General features: G+C 44.5%; 2 protein-coding genes across 2 annotated transcripts; both read right to left on the reverse strand.

Annotated features, from left to right (window-relative positions):
* Positions 1 to 15686: 15686 nt before the first annotated feature.
* Positions 15687 to 16850, reverse strand: LOC137333868 (probable G-protein coupled receptor 139). The gene is made up of 2 exons (XM_067998255.1): positions 16829 to 16850; positions 15687 to 16579 (listed from the first exon to the last, which is right to left on the reverse strand). Exons 1-2 carry the CDS (start codon positions 16848 to 16850, stop codon positions 15687 to 15689), a joined length of 915 nt encoding a protein of 304 aa, XP_067854356.1.
* An 81-nt stretch (positions 16851 to 16931) lies between these two features.
* LOC137333869 (probable G-protein coupled receptor 139) lies at positions 16932 to 21215 on the reverse strand. Its single transcript, XM_067998256.1, has 2 exons — positions 21131 to 21215; positions 16932 to 17824 (listed from the first exon to the last, which is right to left on the reverse strand). The coding sequence occupies exons 1-2, from the start codon at positions 21213 to 21215 to the stop codon at positions 16932 to 16934; spliced, it is 978 nt and encodes a 325-aa protein (XP_067854357.1).
* Between the last annotated feature and the right edge of the window lie 2177 nt (positions 21216 to 23392).

A 23392-nucleotide genomic window follows, 5' to 3' on the forward strand; every position in this document is an offset into this window, starting at 1 on the left:
AAGAGTGGGGAAATGGGATTAGCTTGGGATTGATACAGGGATCTAGGGAGAGAGTAGAGAGTGGGATTAGTATTGGATTGACATAGGGCTATGGGGAGAGCGCAGGGCAGTGGAATTAGTTTTGGATTGATACAGAGCTATGGGAAAAGAGTGGGTCAGTGGATTGATAGAGCTGTCAGGATAGAATGGGGCAATGGGATTAGTTTGGAATTGATACAGGGTTATGGGGAAAGAGCGGGTCAATGAGATTATTTTTATGTTTATACAGGGCTATGGGGAGAGTGTGGTGCACTGGGATTTATTTGGGATTGATGGCTGTGGGGAGAGAGCGGGACAGTGGGATTAGTTTGGAATTGATGTAGGGCTCTGGGGAGAGAGTAGAGAGTGAGATTAGTTTGGGATTGATACAGAGCTATGGGTGAGAGCAGGACTGTGGGATTAGTGATTAATACAGGGCTATGGGGAGCGAGTGATGCAGTGGGGTCAGTTTGGAATTGATGCAGGGCCCTAGGCCTATCAGGGCAGTGGGATTAGTTTTGGATTAGTACAGGGCTCTGGGGAGAGTGGGATTAGTATTGGACTGATATAGGGCTATGGGGAGAGAATGATGCAGTGGGATTAGTTTGAGCTTGATACAGGGCTATGGGGAGAGGGTGATGCAGTGGGATTAGTTTGGATTGATCAGGGCTCTGGGGAAAGAGCGGAGAAGTGGTATTACTTTGGGATTGATGCAGGGCTCTGGGGAGAGAGTAGAGACTGGGATTAGTTTTGGATTGATACAGAGCTATGGGGAGAGAGCAGGACAATGAGACTATTTTTAGATTGATACAGAGCTATGGGGAGAGAGTGGTGCAGTTGGATTTATTTGGGATTGATTGTTGTGGGGAGAGAGCGGGACGGTGGGATTAGTTTTGGATTGATACAGGACTACAGGGATAGAGTGATACAGTGGGATGAGTTTGGGATTCATACAGGGGTATGTGGAGAGCGGGGCAGTGGGATCAGTTTGGGATTGATACAAGGCTATAGGAACTGAGCAGAGCAGTACGATTAGTTTTATATTGAAACAGGGCTATGGAAGAGAGCAGGGTAGTGGGATTAGTTTGGGATTGATACAGGGCTATGGGGAGGGAGTGGTACCGTGAGAGTAACTTTGGATTGATACAGGACTGTCGGGCTACAATATGGCAGTGGGATTAGTTTGGAATTGATACAGGGCTATTGGGAGAGCACAGAGCAGAGAGATTAGTTTAGGATTGATACAGAGCTATGGGAAGAGAGCGGGGCAGAGCAATTAGTTTTTGATTGATAGAGGGCTATGGGGGTAGAGTGTTACAGTGGGAACAGTTTGGGATTCATACAGGGATATGTGGAGAGTGGGATCAGTTTGGATTGATAGAGGGCCATAGGCTGATCAGGGCAGTGGGACTAATTTTGGATTAATACAGGGCTCTGGAGAGAGAGAACAGAATGTGGGATTCGTTTTGGATTGATACAGGGCTATTGGGAGAGAGCAGGACAGTGGGATTAGTTTGGGATGGATACAGGACTATGAAGAGAGAGAGCGGGGCAGTGAGATTGGTTACATAGGAATTAAGCCCCTCAAGCCAGTTCTGCCATTCAATTAGATCATGGCTGATCTGTATCTTAACTCCATCTAACCGCCTTTGTTCTATTTCCCTTAATGCCCCTACCTTACAAAAATCTATCAATCTCTGTTTTGAAATTTTCAATTGACCCCCAGCCTCAACAGCTTATTAGGGAGAGAGTTCCAGATTTCCACTACCATTTGTTTCATGAAGTGCACCTGACAACAATCCTGAATGGCCTAGCTCTAATTTTAAGGTTATGCCCTTTTGTTCTGAACTCTACTACCAGAGGAAATAGTTTCTCTCCATCTACCCCATCAATCCTTAAACTATCTTAAACACCTCAATTGGTTACTTAATCTTCATTACTCAAGGGAATACAAGCCTAGTCTATGCAACCTGTCCTCATAATTTAACCCTTTTGGCACAGGTATCGTTCTGGTGAATATATATCCTTCCTAAGGTGTGGTGCCCAGAACTGAAAGCTGTACGCTAAATGGGGTACATGCCAGTGGAAAGTGGAGGCGGGGGGGGGGGGGGGTAGAATTTCCACTTTCAGCCATTCAAACCAGAGCTTTATATAACTTAACATAACTTCCACCCCTTTGTATTCCAGCACCCTTAAGATGAAGGCCAACATTTCATTAGACTTTTTAATTATTTGTTGTAGCTGTCCACTAACTTTTAGTGATTTCTGTACTTGGACCCCTAAATCTCTCCGCTCATCCACAGTTCCTAGCTTCTCACCATTTAGAAAATACTCTGATCTATCTTTCTTGGGTCCAAAGTGGATGACCACACACTTCCGTTGGTTAGACCACAATTACAAAAATAGGGGCACTGGAGAAAGTGTAGAAAAGATTTACAAGGATGACACCAGAACTGAGAGGGAATAATAAATCGAATAAGCAATTCAGGAGAATCTTCTTTGCTCAGAGAGTGGTGAGAATGTGGAATACTACCACATGGAGTAGTCAAGGCGAATAACATAGATGCATTTAAGAGGAAGCTAGATAAGTATATGAGGGAGAAAGGAATAGAAGGATATGCTGATATGGTGAGATGAAGTAGGGTGGGAGGAGGCTTATGTGGAGCATAAGCACAATCAGAGACCTGTTGGGCTGAATGGCCTGCTTCTGTACTGTAGAATTCTATGTAATTCCCCACATTGATCTCCATCTGCCACAACATCGCCCACTAACTGAATCTATCAATGACCCTTTGAGGGAGTGCTGCATTGTTGGAGATGCCATCTTTCAGATGAGATGTTAATTAAGGCCCCATCTGCTCTCTCAGGTGGACGTAAAAGATCCCATGGCACTATTTCAAAGAAGAGATGGGGAGTTTTCCTTTTATCCTCGAGGGCATTTATCTCTTAACCAACATTGTTAAAAAAACAAATTATCTGGTGATTATCTCATTGCTGTTTGTGGGACCTTGCTATGCATAAATTTGCTGCCACATTTCCTACATTACAACAGAGACTACACTTCATTGGCAGTGAAGCACTTTGAGACATCCAGAGGTCGTGAAAGGCACTATATAACTGCAAATTCTAACCCCTCCCCTCCCCGCCTCCACTTTCAGCCATTCACCAGTAGGTCTGTCAATAAAACTGGCCATTTACCGTCCCCTTTTAGGATGCCTGCTATTCTCAAAATCAGCAGGGAACATTCTGTCCAATGAATCATAGAATTATAGAATCATACAGCACAGAAGGAGGCCATTCGGCCCATCATGCCTGTGCCAGATCTCTGAAAGAGCTATCCAATTAGACCCACTTCCCCGCTCTTTCCCCATAGCCCTGCAATTTTTAAGTAGAGATTCACTTCCCTTTTGAAAGTTGCTTTTGAATCTGCTTCCATCACCCTTTCAAGGCAATGCATTCCAGATCATAACAACTCGCTGAGTAGAAAAAATTCTCCTCATCACCCCCCTTGCTTTTTTGCCAATTACCGTAAACCTGTCTTCTGGTTACTGACCCTCCTGCCAGTGGAAACAGTTTCTCCCTAACTACTCTATCAAAACCCTTCAAAAATTTTGAACACCTCTATTAAATCTCCCCTTAATTGTCTCTGCTCCAAGGAGAGCTATCCCAGCTTCTCTAGTCTCATATTAAACAACTGACCCTCATTGTCTTAGCTTGAAATAGACAGTGAGCCCCAACGTTTTTACAACAATCCAACAGCTTCAGGGTCACTTTACTGATACCAGCTTTTTATTTCCAGGTTCTTTATACTGAATTCAAATTCTCAAACTCCCATGGTGGGATTTGAACTCAAGTTCTTTGGATTATTAGTCCAGGTCTCTGGATTACTGGTCCAGTAATAACTACTACACTACCGTACCCACGTAATAAAGCTTTATGGAGTGAAACCCAGAACTCATTTAAGGGATGAACATAATGGCTCAGAAATTGCTTTTAAAATAATGGTGAGGTTAGCAGCGCTCACTGTTATTAGTGGTGAAATGGAAGAGCCAGTTCCAGGAACCGCACATGCACAGGTAAATGCGGAAATCTGGAGCTTGCTCTTCCTGGTTCGCTGGTGATGTGACAGCTTCACCTTAAAGGGACCTCGCCGGCTCCAATCAATGGAATCAACGGTCCAGTGCCAACGTGCTCTCCTACCCTGCTGGAAAGTAACTAATCTCGCCACAAAACAGGTATGCTCCAGCATTAAAACTAACTTTTAAAAATATGGAGTCTCATTACTCCTGATTTTACTAGTTTTTGGACATTTTAAAAGAAAAGATTTTTTAATGAGAAAATGTTATTTTTTTTTACTTTTTCCTTCCGTCTCTTTTACCTCAACCTTTTAATCTTATCCTCTCTTTATTTTGCTTTCACTATGTCATTCTCTAATACCTAATTGGGTATATCCGTACATCTGGGTTTTTAGTCTGCGCTGTTTGTCCATGAACTACACTTCCTGGTTCTCACAGCATGGCTTGCTTCAAGCTGATCAGTTGAGGGGCCTTAAAGGTCCTTTCACCACTCACACAGCCCAGGAAAGAACGCTGATGTTATCTGAACTCACAGTTCAAGGAAGTTGCCACCAAAAAGAACGCGATAACTTAGTGGGTGAATTTAAATCTAATGAGTGGCGTTCACTGCTGGTTTGCTGCTCGGAGCAATTTACAGGCCATTAAATACATTTCTATGGCAATCTTTAGTGTGTTACTGTAAGGCCGATGTTAATGGATTTATTATAAGCAGAATTACAACTTGGTTCATTCAACTTTCCTTCTACATTGTCAAGTTTAGAGCCAATGTTCACCAGCCCAAGTCTGAAGTGAAGAACATGTAAAATAGACCAGGAAACTTACTGTTAAAGCCATCTTTAAATACATGACTCAAATTTACAACATTGTGGGGAATGTTGGTTCAGTTAATTACAGATGGGAAACAGTAAAATTGTAGGCACAGTGTCCTTTATACCATCATTTGTGTAGGCGTCAGTAAATGTGATTGCGTTTTCTCTGCTGCCTGTTCCTTGCTGCTGTGGTGAGTTCAGACAGTTTATTGTCTGTATCAGACACCGCGAGCTCCTGGTCATCTGTCCCTTCCTCTTTGTCATCGCTGCAACAATCAGCACCACAGCACGTCCGCTTAATGCAGCGAAAGTGCTGGATAAGTGACAATAGTTCTGGTCATTGGGTAAGGGACACAGTTTCTTGGGGCTATAATGGCAATTGCAGTAACATCCAAACAGCACAGTGACTCCCAGCCATGCAATCTCCTGAGTGATTGCTGTGGAAACACAGTGACTCCCAGAGGTGCAATGTCCTGAGTGATCACTGTGGAAACACAGTGTCTCCCAGAGGTGCAATCTCCTGAGTGATCACTGTGGAAACACAGTGACTCCCAGAGGTGCAATCTCCTGAGTGATCACTGTGGAAACACAGTGTCTCCCAGAGATACAATCTCCTGAGTGATCACTGTGGAAACACAGTCACTCCCAGAGGTGCAATCTCCTGAGTGATTGCTGTGGAAACACAGTGTCTCCCAGAGGTGCAATCTCCTGAGTGATTGCTGTGGAAACACAGTCACTCCCAGAGGTGCAATCTCCTGAGTGATTGCTGTGGAAACACAGTGACTCCCAGAGGTGCAATCTCCTGAGTGATCGCCGTGGAAACACAGTCACTCCCAGAGGTGCAATCTCCTGAGTGATCACTGTGGAAACACAGTGACTCCCAGAGGTGCAATCTCCTGAGTGATCACTGTGGAAACACAGTGTCTCCCAGAGGTGCAATCTCCTGAGTGATTGCTGTGGAAACACAGTGACTCCCAGAGGTGCAATCTCCTGAGTGATCGCCGTGGAAACACAGTGACTCCCAGAGGTGCAATCTCCTGAGTGATTGCTGTGGAAACACTGTGACTCCCAGAGATACAATCTCCTGAGTGATTGCTGTGGAAACACAGTGACTCCCAGAGGTGCAATCTCCTGAGTGATTGCTGTGGAAACACAGTGACTCCCAGAGGTGCAATCTCCTGAGTGATCGCCGTGGAAACACAGTGACTCCCAGAGGTGCAATCTCCTGAGTGATCACTGTGGAAACACAGTCACTCCCAGAGGTGCAATCTCCTGAGTGATCGCTGTGGAAACACAGTCACTCCCAGCCATGCAATCTCCTGAGTGATCACTGTGGAAACACAGTGTCTCCCAGAGGTGCAATCTCCTGAGTGATCACTGTGGAAACACAGTCACTCCCAGAGGTGCAATCTCCTGAGTGATTGCTGTGGAAACACAGTGACTCCCAGAGGTGCAATCTCCTGAGTGATCGCCGTGGAAACACAGTCACTCCCAGAGGTGCAATCTCCTGAGTGATCACTGTGGAAACACAGTCACTCCCAGAGGTGCAATCTCCTGAGTGATCACTGTGGAAACACAGTCACTCCCAGAGGTGCAATCTCCTGAGTGATCGCCGTGGAAACACAGTCACTCCCAGAGGTGCAATCTCCTGAGTGATCACTGTGGAAACACAGTCACTCCCAGCCATGCAATCTCCTGAGTGATCGCCGTGGAAACACAGTCACTCCCAGAGGTGCAATCTCCTGAGTGATCACTGTGGAAACACAGTCACTCCCAGAGGTGCAATCTCCTGAGTGATCACTGTGGAAACACAGTCACTCCCAGCCATGCAATCTCCTGAGTGATCACTGTGGAAACACTGTGACTCCCAGAGATACAATCTCCTGAGTGATCGCCGTGGAAACACAGTTACTCCCCGCCATGCAATCTCCTGAGTGATCGCTGTGCAAACACAGTGACTCCCAGCCATGCACTGTCCTGAGTGATCGCTGTAAGCCCCATTTCGTCATCTATCTGGCGTCTCCGCCCACCTTCCCCCGGGGTCTCGGCTGATTTCCCCTGGGGTCTCCACCCATCTTCTCCAAGGGTTTTAAATAATCTAAAATATAAGGCAGAGTGTCAATATTGGTCAACTGTGGTTAATAAGGAAAGCTGAGTGGGATTATAAGGAACAAAATTTCAAAATACATTAAGCGGAACAGTAACGTGTTTTACAGATATATCAGTGAAGAGAGAATTTTTAACAATGAGGTGAGACTCTGAGGAGAGGATTGTCAGTCTGTAGATGATCAAAACATGTCGGATGTATTTAATAAATACTCCGTGTTGGTCTTTACTAAAGAGAAGGATTTCAGAGAAATGGTTGAGAACGAGATCAGCGATATTGTGATGGATAAAAGTAACATTTTAAATTAGTTATTTAGGCTGAAGGAAGACTAAGGACCAAGGCCCAGTGGGATATGTCCTGGGATCCTGAGGCCCTAGAAATTATATTTCAGGCTCTATTGAGTGTGGATGTGAGCCGGAGGACTGGTGAGTGGCCAGTGTAGTACTCATTATTAAATAGGGAGACAGAGCTAACGGGACAGGACGATTTGCTGAACACCTGCAGTGGGGAACATTTTAAAGTCTTTAATTAAGAATGAAATCACCACATATCTAGGTAAAAAAAAAATAGAAGTAGCCAGCACGGACTTCAAAACGGACAAAGATCAGGAGGGGTGAGGCTGTGAAGCGATTTAAACACAAAGTTGAAAATTTTAAATTTGAGCTGTCAGTAGACCAGGAGCCAATATAGGTCAGTGAGCACATCGGTGCTCGGTGAGCGGGACTCGATGCTGGATAGGATACGGACAGCAGAGTTTTGAATGAGCTGAAGTTTACGGAGGGTGGAAGATGGGAGGCCCGCCCAGAGAACATTGGAATAGTGGAGTCTAGAGGTAACATAAACATAGATGAGAGTTTTAGCAGCTGAGGCAGGGGCAGGGATGGGTGATGTTATAAAGGTGGAAGTAGACGATCTTGGTGATAGAGAGGATATAAGATTGGAAGCTCAGCTCAGGGTGAAATAAGATGCAGAGGTTGTGAACAGTCTGGTTCAACCTGAGATAGAGGCCAGGGAGGGGGATGCAGTCAGTGGCTAGGGAACGGAGTTTGTGGCAGGGACCAAAGACAATGGCCCCAATATTCACAGGGAGGCTTAGAGGGTGCGGGTGAGACCAATAATGGCCGAAGAACCCGGCAAGGCTGGAAATGTGGAGGTCCTGCCGAACTTAACAGATAGATCCTTGGGGGACTCCAGAGGTAACGATGCAGAAGTGGGAAGAGAAGCCATTTCAGGTGATTCTCTGGCTACGACAAAATAGATAGGAATGGAACCAGGTGAAGGCAGTCCCACCCAGCTGGACAATGGAGATGAGGCATTGGAGGAGGATGGTGTGGTCAACCATGTCAAAGGCTGCAGACACGTCGAGAAGGATGAGGAGGGATAGTTTACCACGGTCACAGTCATATAATTTGTGGCTTTGATAAGGGCCATTTCCGTGCTGTAGCAGGGGCAGAAATCTGATTGGAGGGGTTCAAACATAGAGTTGCAGGAAAGATGGGCACGGATTTGGGAGGTGACAACACGTTCAAAGACTTTGGAGTGGAAAGAGAGTTTGGAGATGGGGCTGTAGTTTACAAAAGCAGAGGGGTCAAGGGTGGGTTTTTTGAGGAGAGGGGTGATGAGGGGTGAAAGTACCTGAGGAGATGGAACCATTAACAATATTAGCTAACATGGGGGCCAGGACGGGAAGTTGGGTGGTCAGTAGTTTAGTGGGTCGAGGGAGCAAGTTGTGGATTTCATGGTCAAGAGAAGTTCAGTGTAGAATACATGATGGAATAAAAATAGGGAAAGGAAATACACCTTAGATGGTCAGATTTTAAATGGAGCAGAGGAGTGGTGGGTAGAGGCACAAGCATCACATGTGGACTAGGTCATAAAAAGACTGATTTTTATGACCAAGTGCAGTGAGGTGACGTGGAACTTGTTCAAGACTCTAGTTAGGCTGCAGTTGGAATATTGTGAGCAATGTTAAGGTAAGGATATAAAAGCAACGGAGAAGGTGCAGTGTAGGTTCACTGGGATGTTCTTTGATGAAACATCAGAGAGCGTTGATGAAGGTCGTATGGTTGATGTTGTGGATATGAACTTTCAAAAGGCATTTGATAAAGTACCCCAAAATAGACTAGTTGGCAATATTGACGCCCATGGGATTAAAGGGTCAGTGGCTGCGTGAATACAAAATTGGTTAAGGGACAGAAAGCAAAGTGTAGTGGTGAATGGTTGTTTTTCAGACTGGAGGGAAGTATACAATGGTGTCCCTCAGGGGTCGATGTTAGGATCACTGCTCCTTTTGGTATATAGTAACGACCTGGACTTGCGTATACAGGGCATAATTTCAAAGTTTCCAGATGATACGAAATGCAGAAATGGAGCAAACAGTGAGGACGATAGCTACAAACTTTTGGAGGATATAGATAGACTGGTGAAATGGATATAGATAGACTGGGCAGGCACATGGCAGATGGAATTTAATGCAGGGGAGTGTGAAGTGATACATCTGGATAGGAAGAATGAGGAGAGCCAATATAAACTAAATGGTACAATTTTAAAAGGAGTTCAAGACCAGAGAGACCTGGGAGTGCACATACACAAGTCTTTGAAGGTGGCAGGACAAGTTGAGAAGACAGTTAAGAAAGCAAATGGGATTTTTTTTTTATTCGTTCATGGAATGTGGGTGTCACTGGCGAGGCCGGCATTTATTGCCCATCCCTAATTGCCCTTGAGAAGCTGGTGGTGAGCCGCCTTCTTGAACCGTTGCAGTCCGTCTGGTGAAGGCTCTCCCACAATGCTGTTAGGAAGGGAGTTCCAGGATTTTGACCCAGTGACGATGAAGGAACGGCGATATATTTCCAAGTCGGGATGGTGTGTGACTTGGAGGGGAACGAGCAGGTGGTGTTGTTCCCATGTGCCTGCTGCACTTGTCCTTTTAGGTGGTAGAGGTCGCGGGTTTGGGAGGTGCTGTCGAAGAAGTCTTGGTAAGTTGCTGCAGTGCATCCTGTGGATGGTACACACAGCAGCCACTGTGCGCCGATGGTGAAGGGAGTGAATGTGTAGGGTGGTGGATGGGGTGCCAATCAAGCGGGCTGCTTTGTCCTGGATGGTGTCGAGCTTCTTGAGTGTTGTTGGAGCTGCACTCATCCAAGCAAGTGGAGAGTATTCCATCACACTCCAGACTTGTGCCTTGTAGATGGTGGAAAGGCTTTGGGGAATCAGGAGGTGAGTCACTCGCCGCAGAATACCTAGCCTCTGACCGGCTCTCGTAGCCACAGTATTTATATGGCTGGTCCAGTTAAGTTTCTGGTCAATGGTGACCCCCAGGGTGTTGATGGTGGGGGATTTGGAATTGGTAATGGCGTTGAATGTAAAGGGGAGGTAGTTAGGCTCTCCTTTGTTGGAGATGGTCATTACCTGGCACTTATCTGGTGCGAATGTTACTTGCCACTTATGAGCCCAAGCCTGAATGTTGTCCAGCTCTTGCTGCATGCGGGCTCGGACTGCTTCATTATTTGAGGGGTTGCGAATGGAACTGAACACTGTGCAATCATCAGCGAACATCCCCATTTCTGACCTTATGATGGAGGGACGGTCATTGATGAAGCAGCTGAAGATGGTTGGGCCTAGGACACTGCCCTGAGGAACTCCTGCAGCAATGCCCAGGGGCTGAGATGATTGGCCTCCAACAACCACTACCATCTTCCTTTGTGCTAGGTATGACTCCAGCCACTGGAGAGTTCTCCCCCTGATTCCCATTGACTTCAATTTTACTAGGGCTCATTGGTGTCACACTCGGTCAAATGCTGCCTTGATGTCAAGGGCAATCACTCTCACCTCACCTCTGGAATTCAGTTCTTTTGTCCATGTTTGGACCAAGACTGAAATGAGGTCTGGAGCCGAGTGGTCCTGGTGGAACCCAAACTGAGCATCGGTGAGCAGGTTATTGGTGAGTAAGTGCCGCTTGATAGCACTGTCGACGACGCCTTCCATCACTTTGCTGATGATTGAGAGTAGACTGATGGGGCGGTAATTGGCCGGATTGGATTTGTCCTGCCTTTTGTGGACAGGACATACCTGGGCAATTTTCCGCATTGTTGGGTAGATGCCAGTGTTGTAGCTGCACTGGAACAGCTTGGCCAGAGGCGCAGCTAGTTCTGGAGCACAAGTCTTCAGCACTACAGCTGGGATGTTGTCGGGGCCCATAGCCTTTGCTGTATCCAGTGCACTCAGCTGTTTCTTGATATCATGTGGAGTGAATCGAATTGGCTGAAGACTGGCTTCTGTGATGGTGGGGATATCAGGAGGAGGCCGAGATGGATAATCCACTCGGCACTTCAGGCTGATGGATCCTTGGCTTTATAAATAGAGGCACAGAGTACAAATGCAAAGAAGTTATGCAAAACATGTATAAAACACTGGTTAGGCCCCAACTGGAGTACTGTGTCCAATTCTGGACACCACACTTTAGGAAGGATGCAGAGGAGATTTTCAAGGCCTTAGAAAGGATGCAGAGGAGATTTGCTTGAATGGCACCAGGGATGAGGGACTTCAGTTACGTGGATAGACTGGAGAAGCTGGTGTTGTTCTCATTAGAACAGAGAAGGTTAAGGAAAGATTTGATAGAGGTGTTCAAAATCATGAAGGATTTTGATTGAGTAAATAAGGAGAAACCGTTTCCAGTGGCAGAAGGGTCGCTAACCAGAGGACACAGATTTAAGATGATTGGTAAAAGAACCAGAGGTGACATGAGGAAACATTTTTTTATACAACGAGTTGTAATGATCTGGAATGCACGGCCTGAAAGGATGGTGGACGCAGACTCAATAATAACTTTCAAAAGGGAATTGGATAAATACTTGAAGTGGAAAAAATTGCAGTGCTATGGGGCAAGAGCAGGGGAGTGTAAATAATTGGAAAGCTCTTTCAAAGAGCTGGCACAGGCATGATGGGCCGAATGGCCACCTTCTGTGCTGTATCATTCTCTGATTCCACGTGACTAGGGATGAGAGTGCAGTATTGATTCACTGGGATGTGACTAGGGATGAGGTTGCAGTGTAGATTCACTGGGATGAGACTAGGGATGAGAGTAGTATTAATTTACTGGGATGTGACTAGGGATGAGAGTTCAGTGTAGATTCACTGGGATGAGACTTTGGATGAGGTTGCAGTGTAGATTCACTGGGATGAGACTAGGGATGAGAGTAGTATTAATTTACTGGGATGTGACTAGGGATGTGGTTGCAGTGTAGATTCACTGGGATGTGACTAGGGATGAGAGTGCAGTGTAGATTCACTGGGATGACACTAGGGATGTGGTTGCAGTGTAGATTCACTGGGATGAGACTAGGGATGTGGTTGCAGTGTAGATTCACTGGGATGAGACTAGGGATGTGGTTGCAGTGTAGATTCACTGGGATGAGACTAGGGATGAGGGGGCTATAGGTATGAAGAGAGACTTGAGAAGACGGGGCTTTTTTCGCTAAAGATGTGAAACTCAACGAGTGAAGTAATAAGGTCTTCAAGATGATTAAGGATTATGACAAGGTAAATGGAGTGAACTTGTTTCTATTGAGAAGTTAAACTGAGCCCATTTTGGGTGTTCAGTTTTTGAAATTCTCCCTGTGTCCTCGGGCCAACATTCATCCGTCAACTCACACCACCAAAAACAGATTAACTGGAGTCTCATCTCACTGGTGTTAGTTGGATTGTCATATTTCAGAATTTGTAAACATTAACTTGTCATTTCTTTACTCAGCTTCCGAATAATATGTTGTGGTTTTGATGCATTTTGTGGTTTTATTCAAGTAATAATAAATGTTCTTGTGTGGGTGTAAACAATGGGGTAGATTGTCTTGGTGTAACACTGGTGGCTCAACCCCCCGTTGTAGAAACCGTCCGCTTTTTATCTCCGCTTAAGGTCAAGTTTTGCATTCCGGTGACCTTGAAATTTGACCCCAATCTGTTAAAATGTACAAAGTGTGGCCTCCTCCTCACCAAAAACCTCCAGCCTCTCAAACTGGCCCAACGCGACACAGTGAAATGCAAAATTAGCCGCCATGTCTCTCAACGTTTTATTGACACAACAGGTGTGGGAATATTTTAAACACTGTTAACCACAGCCATTTAAAGCTATAATAAAGTTTAATTTTTCAGTGACCAAGAACTTCAGATATTGCACTGATATCACTGAATTCTAACAGATTCATTTCATTTGAATTATTTTTTTTTACATGCAAGAAGGAAGAAAGAGGAGAGACAATATAGACTATATGGTACAATTTTAAAGGGATGCAGGAACAGACAGACCTGGGGGTGTAAGTACTCAAATCTTTGAAGGTAAGCGGATAAGTTGATAAGGTGGTTAATAAAGCATACGGGGTCCTGGACTTTACTAATAGAGGCATAGAGTACAAACGCAAGGAATATATGGTAAACCTTTATAAAACACTGGTTAGGCCTCAGCTAAAGTATTTTGTCCAATTCTGGGCACCACACATTAGGAAGGATATCAAGACATTGGACAGGGTGCAGATGAGATTTCTATAATGGTACCAGGGATCGGGAATTCAGTTTTGTGGCGAGACTGAAGAAGCTGCGGTTGTTCTCCTTAGAGCAGAGTAGGTTAAGGGGAGATTTAATGGAGGTGTTCAATATTAGAGGGGTTTTGACAGAGCAGATAGGGAGAAACTGTTTCCACTGGCAGGAGGGTTAGTAACCAGAGGATATAGATTTAAGGTAATTCTCAAAAGAACCAGAGGGAAATGGAGGAGAATTTCTTTTACTCATTGAGTTCTTTGATTGCACTGAATGCTCTGGATTGCACTGTCTGAATGGATGGTGGAAGCAGATTCAATAGTAACTTTCATAGAATCATAGAAGTCATAGAATCATTGAATCGTCACAGAAGGAGGACATTCAGCCCATCAAGTCTGTGCCAGCTCTTTGTAAGAGAAATTCAATTAGTACTACTCCCCCCACTCTTTCCCCGTAGCCCTGCAAATTCTTTCTCTTCAAATATTTATCCAATTCCTTTTTGAATTCCACAATTGAAGCTGGCTCCATCACCCTTTCAGGCAGTGCATTCCAGATCAGAACTATTGGCTGCGTAAAAAAGTTTTTCCTCATGTCGCCTTTGGTTCTTTTGCCAATCACCTTAAATCTGTGTCCTCTCGTTCTCGACCCTTCTGTCAATGGGAACAGTTTCTCTTTATTTACTTTATCTAAATGATTTGAAACACTTCTATCAAATCTCCTTTCAAACTTCTCTGCTCAAAGGAGAACAACCCCAGCTTCTCCAGTCTATCCACCTAACTGAAGTCCTCCATCCCTGGAACCATTCTAGTAAATCTTTTCTGCACCCTCTCTAAGGCCTTCACATCTTTCCTAAGGTGTGATGCCCAGAATTGGACACAATACTACAGTTGTGGCCGAACCAGTGTTTTATAAAGGTTCAACTCAACTTCCTTGCTTTTGTACTCTCAGCCTCTATTTATAAAGCCCAGGATTCCGTATACTTTTTTAAATGCTTTCCCAACTTGTCCTGCCATCTTCAAAGATTTGTGCACATACACCCCCAGGTCTTCCTGTTCCTGCATGCCCTTTAGAATTATACCATTTAGTTTATATTGCCTCTCTTCATTCTTCCTGCCAAAATGTCTCACTTCGCACTTCTCTGCGTTAAATTTCATCAGCCATGTGTCCACCAATTCCACCAACCTGTCTATATCCTCTTGAAGCCTATTACTATCCTCCTCACTGTTTACTATACTTCCAAGTTTTGTGTCATCTGCAAATTTTGAAATTGTGCCCTCTATACCCAAGCCCAAGTCATTAATATATATCAAAAAAAGCAATGGCTCCAGGACCACCACTGTACAACTCCCTCCAATCCGAAAAACAACTGTTCACCAATACTCTCTGTTTCCTGTCACTTAGCCAATTTCGTATCCAAGCTGCCACTACCCCTTTTATTCCATGGGCTTCAATTTTGCTGACAAGCCTATTATGTGGCATTTTATCAAACACCGTTTGAAAGTCAATATACACAGCATCAACCGTGTTGCCATCATCTGTTACCTCATCAAAGACTTCAATCAAGTTAGTTAAACACCATTTGCCTTTAACAAATCCGTGCCGGCTTTCCTTTATTAATCCACACTTGTCCAAGCGACTATTTATTTTGTCACGGATTATCGTTTCTAAAAGCTTCCCCACCACCGAGGTTAAACTGACTGGCCTATAGTTGCTGGATTAATCCATACATTCTTTTTTGAACAAGGGTGTAACATTTGCAATTCTCCAGTCCTCTGGCACCGCCCCCGTATCTAAGGAGGATTGGAAGATTATGGCCAGCAATGGGCAATGGGGAAAGAACAGGATAAGTGGGAATAATTGGAGAACTTTTTAAAAGAGCCGGTAAAGGCAGGGTGGGCTGAATGGCCTCCTTCTGTATTGTATGATCCCATGCCTAAACATATCAGCAAACGCAACCAAGCTTTAACAACCAGGAAGCAGAGAATGGCTTTGATCCATTGCCCTCTGGGCTTTGCGTCCAGCACTGCTCCTTTAGCCCAGCACACCTCCTCTGGGCTTTGGGCCCATCACTGCTCCTCTGGGCTATTCTGCTGGGACATGAGATTTATTATGAACTGAATTGTAACGCTGAAAAATCTTGGGTTTCTTTCACTGTTTGACAGATCTTAGAATTACAGCGAAAGGATATTTCACAACCTTTTTCAGCTGCTCTCGGAATTTGCTCTGAGTCACTGTGTAGATGCAGGTGTTTGTGCAGGAACTGAGGAGCTGAAGCAGGTATCCGACGGTACCCGAGGTGGGTGAAGCGGCATGGGAATCAGACATGAATGCGATTCGCTGATATATGAAACACGTAACATAGGTCGTCCATAAAACTATGAAACTGCCCGAGATAGCGAAGAGTAAAATGATGGAATTTCTGCGTTTGTCCATCTCTGGGTCACTGGGAATCTCGCCATCACTGTCCCGCCGGAGTCTCCTGCGGGCTCGACTCGCCACTAAAATGTATCTGACGGTCAGAGTGTTGAGGAGCAGAATCAGAACGAATGGGAGCAAAGGGGTTAGAAGGCGATGGATGAGCTCAAACGCTGCCCAGGCGAGTGAAGTGTAATACTCTGGTTTTGTAATGCAAAACCATTCTAGGTTATTAATAACGTACCGAGCTTCGAATCTGAAGAACACGGGAGCGCATTCCAAACAGCTGAGCACACTCACCGCTCCTAGAACCACCGCCGCTGTTCTCACGGTGCAATATTTAGCTTTCAGCTTCTGGCAACAAATAGCCACAAATCGATCAAAAGTGAAAGCGATCGTGAACCAGACAGAACTCTCCGTGGCGGCAAAGATGAGCACCGTAACCAAACTACACACGGGAGTGATATCCAGGAAAGAAACTGGGAAATAAATAATACTCCACCTCAGAATCACATCAGTGATGACAACCAGAAGATCGGCCGCTGCCATGGCGACCAGGTAACAAGTGACACATTTGGAGAGACCGCAATTTCCCCGAGACAGGATCACAATCGCCAGCAAGTTAACTGTAAAAAAGAACAAGGTGGAAATCACTGGACAAGCTCAAAGCAAAAGCATCAGTTGGACAGGATGTTCTGTTGAATTTGTTGCTTCCAGTATTTGAAAATGACGGCTGATTCTATCAGTATTTTCAGCAGGGGAGTCAATTATATCAGCAAACGCAATCAAGCTTTAACAACCAGGAAGCAGAGAATGGCTTTGATCCATTGCCCTCTGGGCTTTGCGTCCAGCACTGCTCCTTTAGCCCAGCACACCTCCTCTGGGCTTTGGGCCCATCACTGCTCCTCTGGGCTACTCTGCTGGGACATGAGATTTATTATGAACTGAATTGTAACGCTGAAAAATCTTGGGTTTCTTTCACTGTTTGACGGATCTTAGAATTACAGCGAAAGGATATTTCACAACCTTTTTCAGCTGCTCTCGGAATTTGCTCTGAGTCACTGTGTAGATGCAGGTGTTTGTGCAGGAACTGAGGAGCTGAAGCAGGTATCCAACAGTACCTGAGGTGGGTGAAGGGGCATGGAAATCAGATATGAATGCGATTCGCTGATATATGAAACATATAACATAAGTCGTCCATAAAACTATGAAACTGCCCGAGATAGCGAAGAGTAAAATAATAGATTTTCTGCGTTTGTCCATCTCTGGGTCACTGGGAATCTCGCCATCACTGTCCCGCCGGAGTCTCCTGCGGGCTCGACTCGCCACTAAAATGTATCTGACGGTCAGAGTGTTGAGGAGCAGAATCAGAACGAATGGGAGCAAAGGGGTTAGAAGGCGATGGATGAGCTCAAACGCTGCCCAGGCGAGTGAAGTGTAATACTCTGGTTTTGTAATGCAAAACCATTCTAGGTTATTAATAACGTACCGAGCTTCGAATCTGAAGAACACGGGAGCGCATTCCAAACAGCTGAGCACACTCACCGCTCCTAGAACCACCGCCGCTGTTCTCACGGTGCAATATTTAGCTTTCAGCTTCTGGCAACAAATAGCCACAAATCGATCAAAAGTGAAAGCGACCGTGAACCAGACAGAACTCTCCGTGGCGGCAAAGATGAGCACCGTAACCAAACTACACACGGGAGTGATATCCAGGAAAGAAACTGGGAAATAAATAATACTCCACCTCAGAATCACATCAGTGATGACGACCAGGAGATCGGCCGCTGCCATGGCGACCAGGTAACAAGTGACACATTTGGAGAGACCGCAATTTCCCCGAGACAGGATCACAATCGCCAGCAAGTTAACTGTAAAAAAGAACAAGGTGGAAATCACTGGACAAGCTCAAAGCAAAAGCATCAGTTGGACAGGATGTTCTGTTGAATTTGCTGCATCCAGTATTTGAAAATGACGGCTGATTCTATCAGTATTTTCAGCAGGGGACGGGTTGAAAAATGAAACTAATTGTTACCCAATTGTGAGAAATAAAAACAATAACTTAAATCTTTTTTAAAAATATAGAACAGGCCCAGGTTCCGGCCAAATGACCAGGGAGTAGGGCAAGGGAGGGCCTGGTGTTAACCAAAGGTGAGGGCGAGAGAGGAGGGTGAGGGAGAGCCTGGTCTTAACCAAAGATCGGGCGAGTTATAAGAGTGAGGGTGGATGGGCTGGTGTTAACCAAAGATGAGGGCGAGACAGAAGGATGAGGCGGGGTGGGGGGGGCGCGGTGGTGGGGGTGGTGTGGGGCCTGGTGTTAACTAGGGTGGAATGTGAGGGAGCGCCTGGTGCCGGCCAGGGAGGATGGACCCACCGGATGAGTCACATTGACCTCCACTAATGCAGCTCCTTCAAGTAACCTAACAGCACAAGGAGGGAGAGAGGACATTTTGTCGCCCAGATCCACATTTTGTGTGCTGTCTCACGCAGTCTCATTAAAGTCAACAGATCTTTGGAGGCCCCACTTCACTTTGAGTGGGGAATGTATCACAATTCCCCCATGCCCAGTCAACTGCATACAGACTTCCCTGTGTTGCCTATGGAGCAGGTTATTGCGACCGGCTCTGTGAGCCGTGCATGGAGGTCATTCTCTCGACTTACAACACTGACGTGATCCTCACGTTTGTGGATCCCGCTAGCTGTGAGAATCTGAGAACCTGTCCGGGGCTTCTGAATCTTTTGATTACAAAGAATTACATAGAATTCACAGCAGAGAAACAGGCCATTCGGCCCAACTGGTCTATGCCGGTGTTTATGGTCCACACGAGCATTGGATTTATTAGGGACTAACTTACGTCAATGGCCTTTAGTTTTGCACACCCTCGCAAGTTAAAACATCTCTACATCTACCCCATCAAACCATTTCATTCTCTTAAAGACCTCTATCAGGTCATCCTCGGCCTTCTCTTTTCCAGAGAAAAGAGCCCCAGCCTGTCCAGTCTTTTTTGATGGTTATAACCTATAACAAAATTGTACTCAATACTCCAGTTGCGGTCTCACCAAGGCCCTATATAATTGCAGTAAGACGTCTTTACTCATGTACTCAAATCCTCTTGTAATAAAGACCAACATACTATTTGCCTACCTAATTGCTTGCTGCACCTGCATGTTAGTTTTCACTGACTCATGTACAAGCACACCCAGGTCCCTTTGAACATCAACATTTCCCAATCTCTCACCATTTAAAAATTACTCTGTATTTCTGTTTTCCTACCAAAGTGGATAACATCACATTTGTCCTCATTATATTCCCCTGCCATGTTCTTGCCCACTCACTTAGCCTGTCTATATCCCCTTGAAGCCTCTATGCATCCTCCTCACAACTCACATTCCCACCTAGTTTTGTGTCATCAGCAAACTTGGAAATATTACATTTGGTCCCCTCATCCAAATCATTGATATAGATTGTGAATAGCTGGGGCCCAAGCACCGATCCCTGCGGTACCCGACTAGTCACAGTCTGCCAACCTGAAAAAGACCTGTTTATTTCTGCTCTCGGTTTTCTGTCTGTTAACCAATTCTCAATCCGTGCCAGTATATTATCCGCTATTCCATGTGCTCTAACTTTATTCACCAACCTCCTGTATGGGACCTTATCGAAAGCCTTCTGAAAATCCAAATACACCACATCCACTGGTTCCCCCTTATCTATTCTACTAGTTATATCCTCAAAGAACTCCAATAGGTTTGGCAAATGTGATTTCCCTTTAATAAATCCATGCTGACTCTGCCAAATCCTATTATTATTTTCTAAGTGCCCTGTTATCACATCCCTTATAATAGATTCTAGCATTTTCCCTACTACTGATGTCAGGCTAACAGGTCTGTAGTTCCCTGTTTTCTCTCTCCTTCCTTTCTTAAATAGTGGGGTTACATTTGCTACCCTCCAATCTGCAGGAATCATTCCAGAATCTATAGAATTTTGGAAGATGACAACCATTGCAACCACTATCTCTATAGCCACCTCTTTCAAAACCTTGGGATGTAGATCACCAGATCCTTGGGATTTATTGACTTTCAGTCCCATTAATTTCTCTAGTACTATTTTTTTACTAATACTAATTTCCTTCAGTTCCTCATTCTCGCCAGACCCTTGGTTCCATAGTACTTCTGGGAGGTTTTTTGTGTCTTCTTCCGTGAAGACAGACAAAGTATTTGTTTAATTTCTCTGCCATTTCCTTATTCCCCATTATAAATTATCCCGTCTGTCTATAAGGAATTCACATTTGCCTTCACCAGTCTTTTCCTTTTTACATACATATAGAAGCTTTTACAATCCGTTTTTATGTTTCTCGCTAGTTTACTCTCATATTCTATTTTCCCTTTCTTTATCAATTTCTTGGTCCTCCTTTGCTGAATTCTAAAATGCTCCCAATCCTGATGCTTACTGCGTTTTCTGGCGACTTTATATGCCTCTTTCTTCGATTTAATACTATCTTTAATTTCTCTTGTTAGCCACGGTTGGACTACTTTTCCCGTTGGGTTTTTGTGCCTTAAAGGAATATATATTTGTTGCAATTTATGTATTAATTCCTTAAATGCTGGCCATTGCCAGTTGTATCTGATCTGATCCCCGTACGGGCGGAACCGCTCATAGACAGGAGACCCCTAAACCCGCGGGTAATGGCCTCGCTTCCTGTTTGCAAGGGCCTGGGGATACGGGTTCGAACTGGATACCATCCTTGACTATTTCACCATCACTTCTGAGGTGAACAAGTTTTCTCCTGTTTGCAATGCTTTACCCTTATTACATTTCATCAATCATTGTTGGGCCCACAACTTATCTAACTCAGTCTGTAACTCCAGCGATCGCCTCTCAGGCTCAAATACTCCTTCCCCATCTACAATTCTCTCAATCACCTTCTAAACATCTACTAAAAAAGCGGGAAAAGGAACGTGAGGCGACACATTAGCTCCAGTATCCCACAGCGGGATTCCACGACCATTATAATTCATACAAAAATCACATTAAGCAAACATCACGTGTGTGGTGTGTCCTCACCGATCCGGAACACTGAAGAGATATCAGACAACATGTCACATTATCAGACCTCCAGCAATAAAATAGTCAAAAAGTAAAGACATTTACACAATGTTGAACCGATTTTAGAACTTACTGGGCACTCCGATGGCCCCGAGTATAGGGCAGTAAATGATCTCAACATCAGGCAGTGTTGGTAACAGATTGAACGGATATTTCATGCTCAGTTTGAAGCAATGTCTCCAATTTTAACTGACACTGTGAGCACGTAAAGGAACCCTTATACATACAAAATAAATCCTCCAGAGACATAATTATGTTGGATGATCATTGATGTTACTTACATTCGTTTGAACAAACAGATCTGCTCTGATCTGTTGAAATGGATATTACAGAGTTTAAACCCAACGCCCCAAAAGACAATATCACAGCTGGGCAGTGTATTCCGATGCTGCCCTTTACAGTTTGTATCACTCAATGACCTTTTCAGCACAGTAATTCAACTCCGAGAATATCTGTATTCTCACCTAGACATATACACTTAACCAGGGGAGTTTTCTATCTCCGTTATAATTGAATGTTTCAGTGTTTTACCGAGTTGGAAACTGATTACATTTAAATCATCGAGGATTTCCATTCCTGCAGCCGCTGCACCCGATTCCCAATCTATGAACGGCGGACACACAGAGCACAGAGGGAGATGAGCGGAGGCCTCAGTCTCAGGCTAGATTTTCCTTCTTATAGCTGCCCATTTGCTGGTGGTTTAGGGGCAATAAAAAAAAGTAAAATGGGATGTGTTGGTCGTGGAATCCCGCTGTGGGATACTGGAGCGAGTGTGTCGCCTCACGGTCCTCTTCCTGCTTTTTTAGTAGATGTTTAGAAGGTGACCAAGTTTCCAACTCTGTCAAACACCTAAACTTCCAATTAAAACAGAGATAGAAAACTCCCCCGATTAAGTGTATATGTCAGGGTGAGAGTGCAGCTCTTCCTGGAGTTGAATAACTGTGCTGAGAATGTCACTGAGCAATATATAAACTGTAAAGGGCAGCTTCAGAATACAGTGCCCACTGCTACTACACTGACCGAAGATTATCTCCACTAATTTGCAGGACCACTCATCTGCAGGCTGCTCTATCACACCTACATGGGAAAGATGAACTTGCCCAAGATCGCCACGGCGTTTCCCCAAATTTCAACCCCGCTCCCCCCAAATCTGACCTCTGAGTGCAAAGGCATTCTATATGTGCAACACAGGAGTTCCTGACTTGAGGAGCCCATCTTGGTTGGTATATTTAAAGCTTTGTGAAACTTTGCCTGGATATTGAGTTTTGGTCTTTGATTCTCTGGATTCTTCCTGAAGATTGGGAAGAGCAGAAAAACTCAAATCAGAGAAGTAGTGAATTTATTGAGTGCTTTCAAGATAGTTTACTGGAGCAATATGTTCTAGAACGAACAAGAGGACAGGCCATACTAGATTTAGTAAAGAATATTGACGTTAATAATCTAACAGTAAGGGAATATTTATTATCATATGATCTGATTCAATGTTAGGTTTGAAAAGGACAAACATAACACAGTTATAAGATTCTAGATTTTGGTACGGCTAAATTAACAGGATGAGACAGAGACTGATGACAGCAAACTGGTCAAAACTGTCATCGGGTAAAACAGTGGGAGGTGTTCAAAAAAGGAATTAGCTTAATACAAGACCAGTACATACCCCCAAGGGGTAAGAGCTCTTCTTACCAATTCAAACAGCCATGGTTATAAAAGAGATGAGCGATAACATGAAGGTAAAGGAAAGAGCATAGAAAAGTGCAAAGAATATTGTAAAGAACATCAAAGAAAGACAAAAAAGATAGTAAGAGCTGCAAAAAGGGAATATGAATAGAAACTTGCGAGGGATATCAAGATTATCACAAGTTTTTATAATAATATTAGAGGAAAAAGAGCAGTCAAGGGTAATAAGGGCCCTTTAAAAACAGGTGCGGGTAATAATGCAAATGAAAATAAGGAAATGGCAGACTTGTTGAATGATTACTTTGTGTCAGTCTTCACAGTAGAGGAAGAGGATAATATTACAATGAATTACATAGAATGTGCCGCACAGAAATATGTCATTTGGCCCAATAGGTCTGTGCCGGTGTTTATGCTCCACACAAGCCTCCTCCCACCCCTCTTCACCTAAACCCATCAACATATCCTTCTATTCCTTCCACCCTCATGTGTTGATCTCGGTTCCCCTTAAATGCATCTCTACTAATTGCCTCATCTACTCCTTGTGGTAGCGAGTTCCACATTCTCACCACTCTCTAGGTAAAGAAGTTTCCCCAGAATTCCCTGTTGGGTTTATTAGTGATTATCTTATATTCATGGCCCTTAGTTCTGGTCTCCCCCA

The sequence above is a fragment of the Heptranchias perlo genome, chromosome 16 (assembly GCF_035084215.1).
Source record: "Heptranchias perlo isolate sHepPer1 chromosome 16, sHepPer1.hap1, whole genome shotgun sequence".
Classification (NCBI taxonomy): domain Eukaryota; kingdom Metazoa; phylum Chordata; class Chondrichthyes; order Hexanchiformes; family Hexanchidae; genus Heptranchias; species Heptranchias perlo.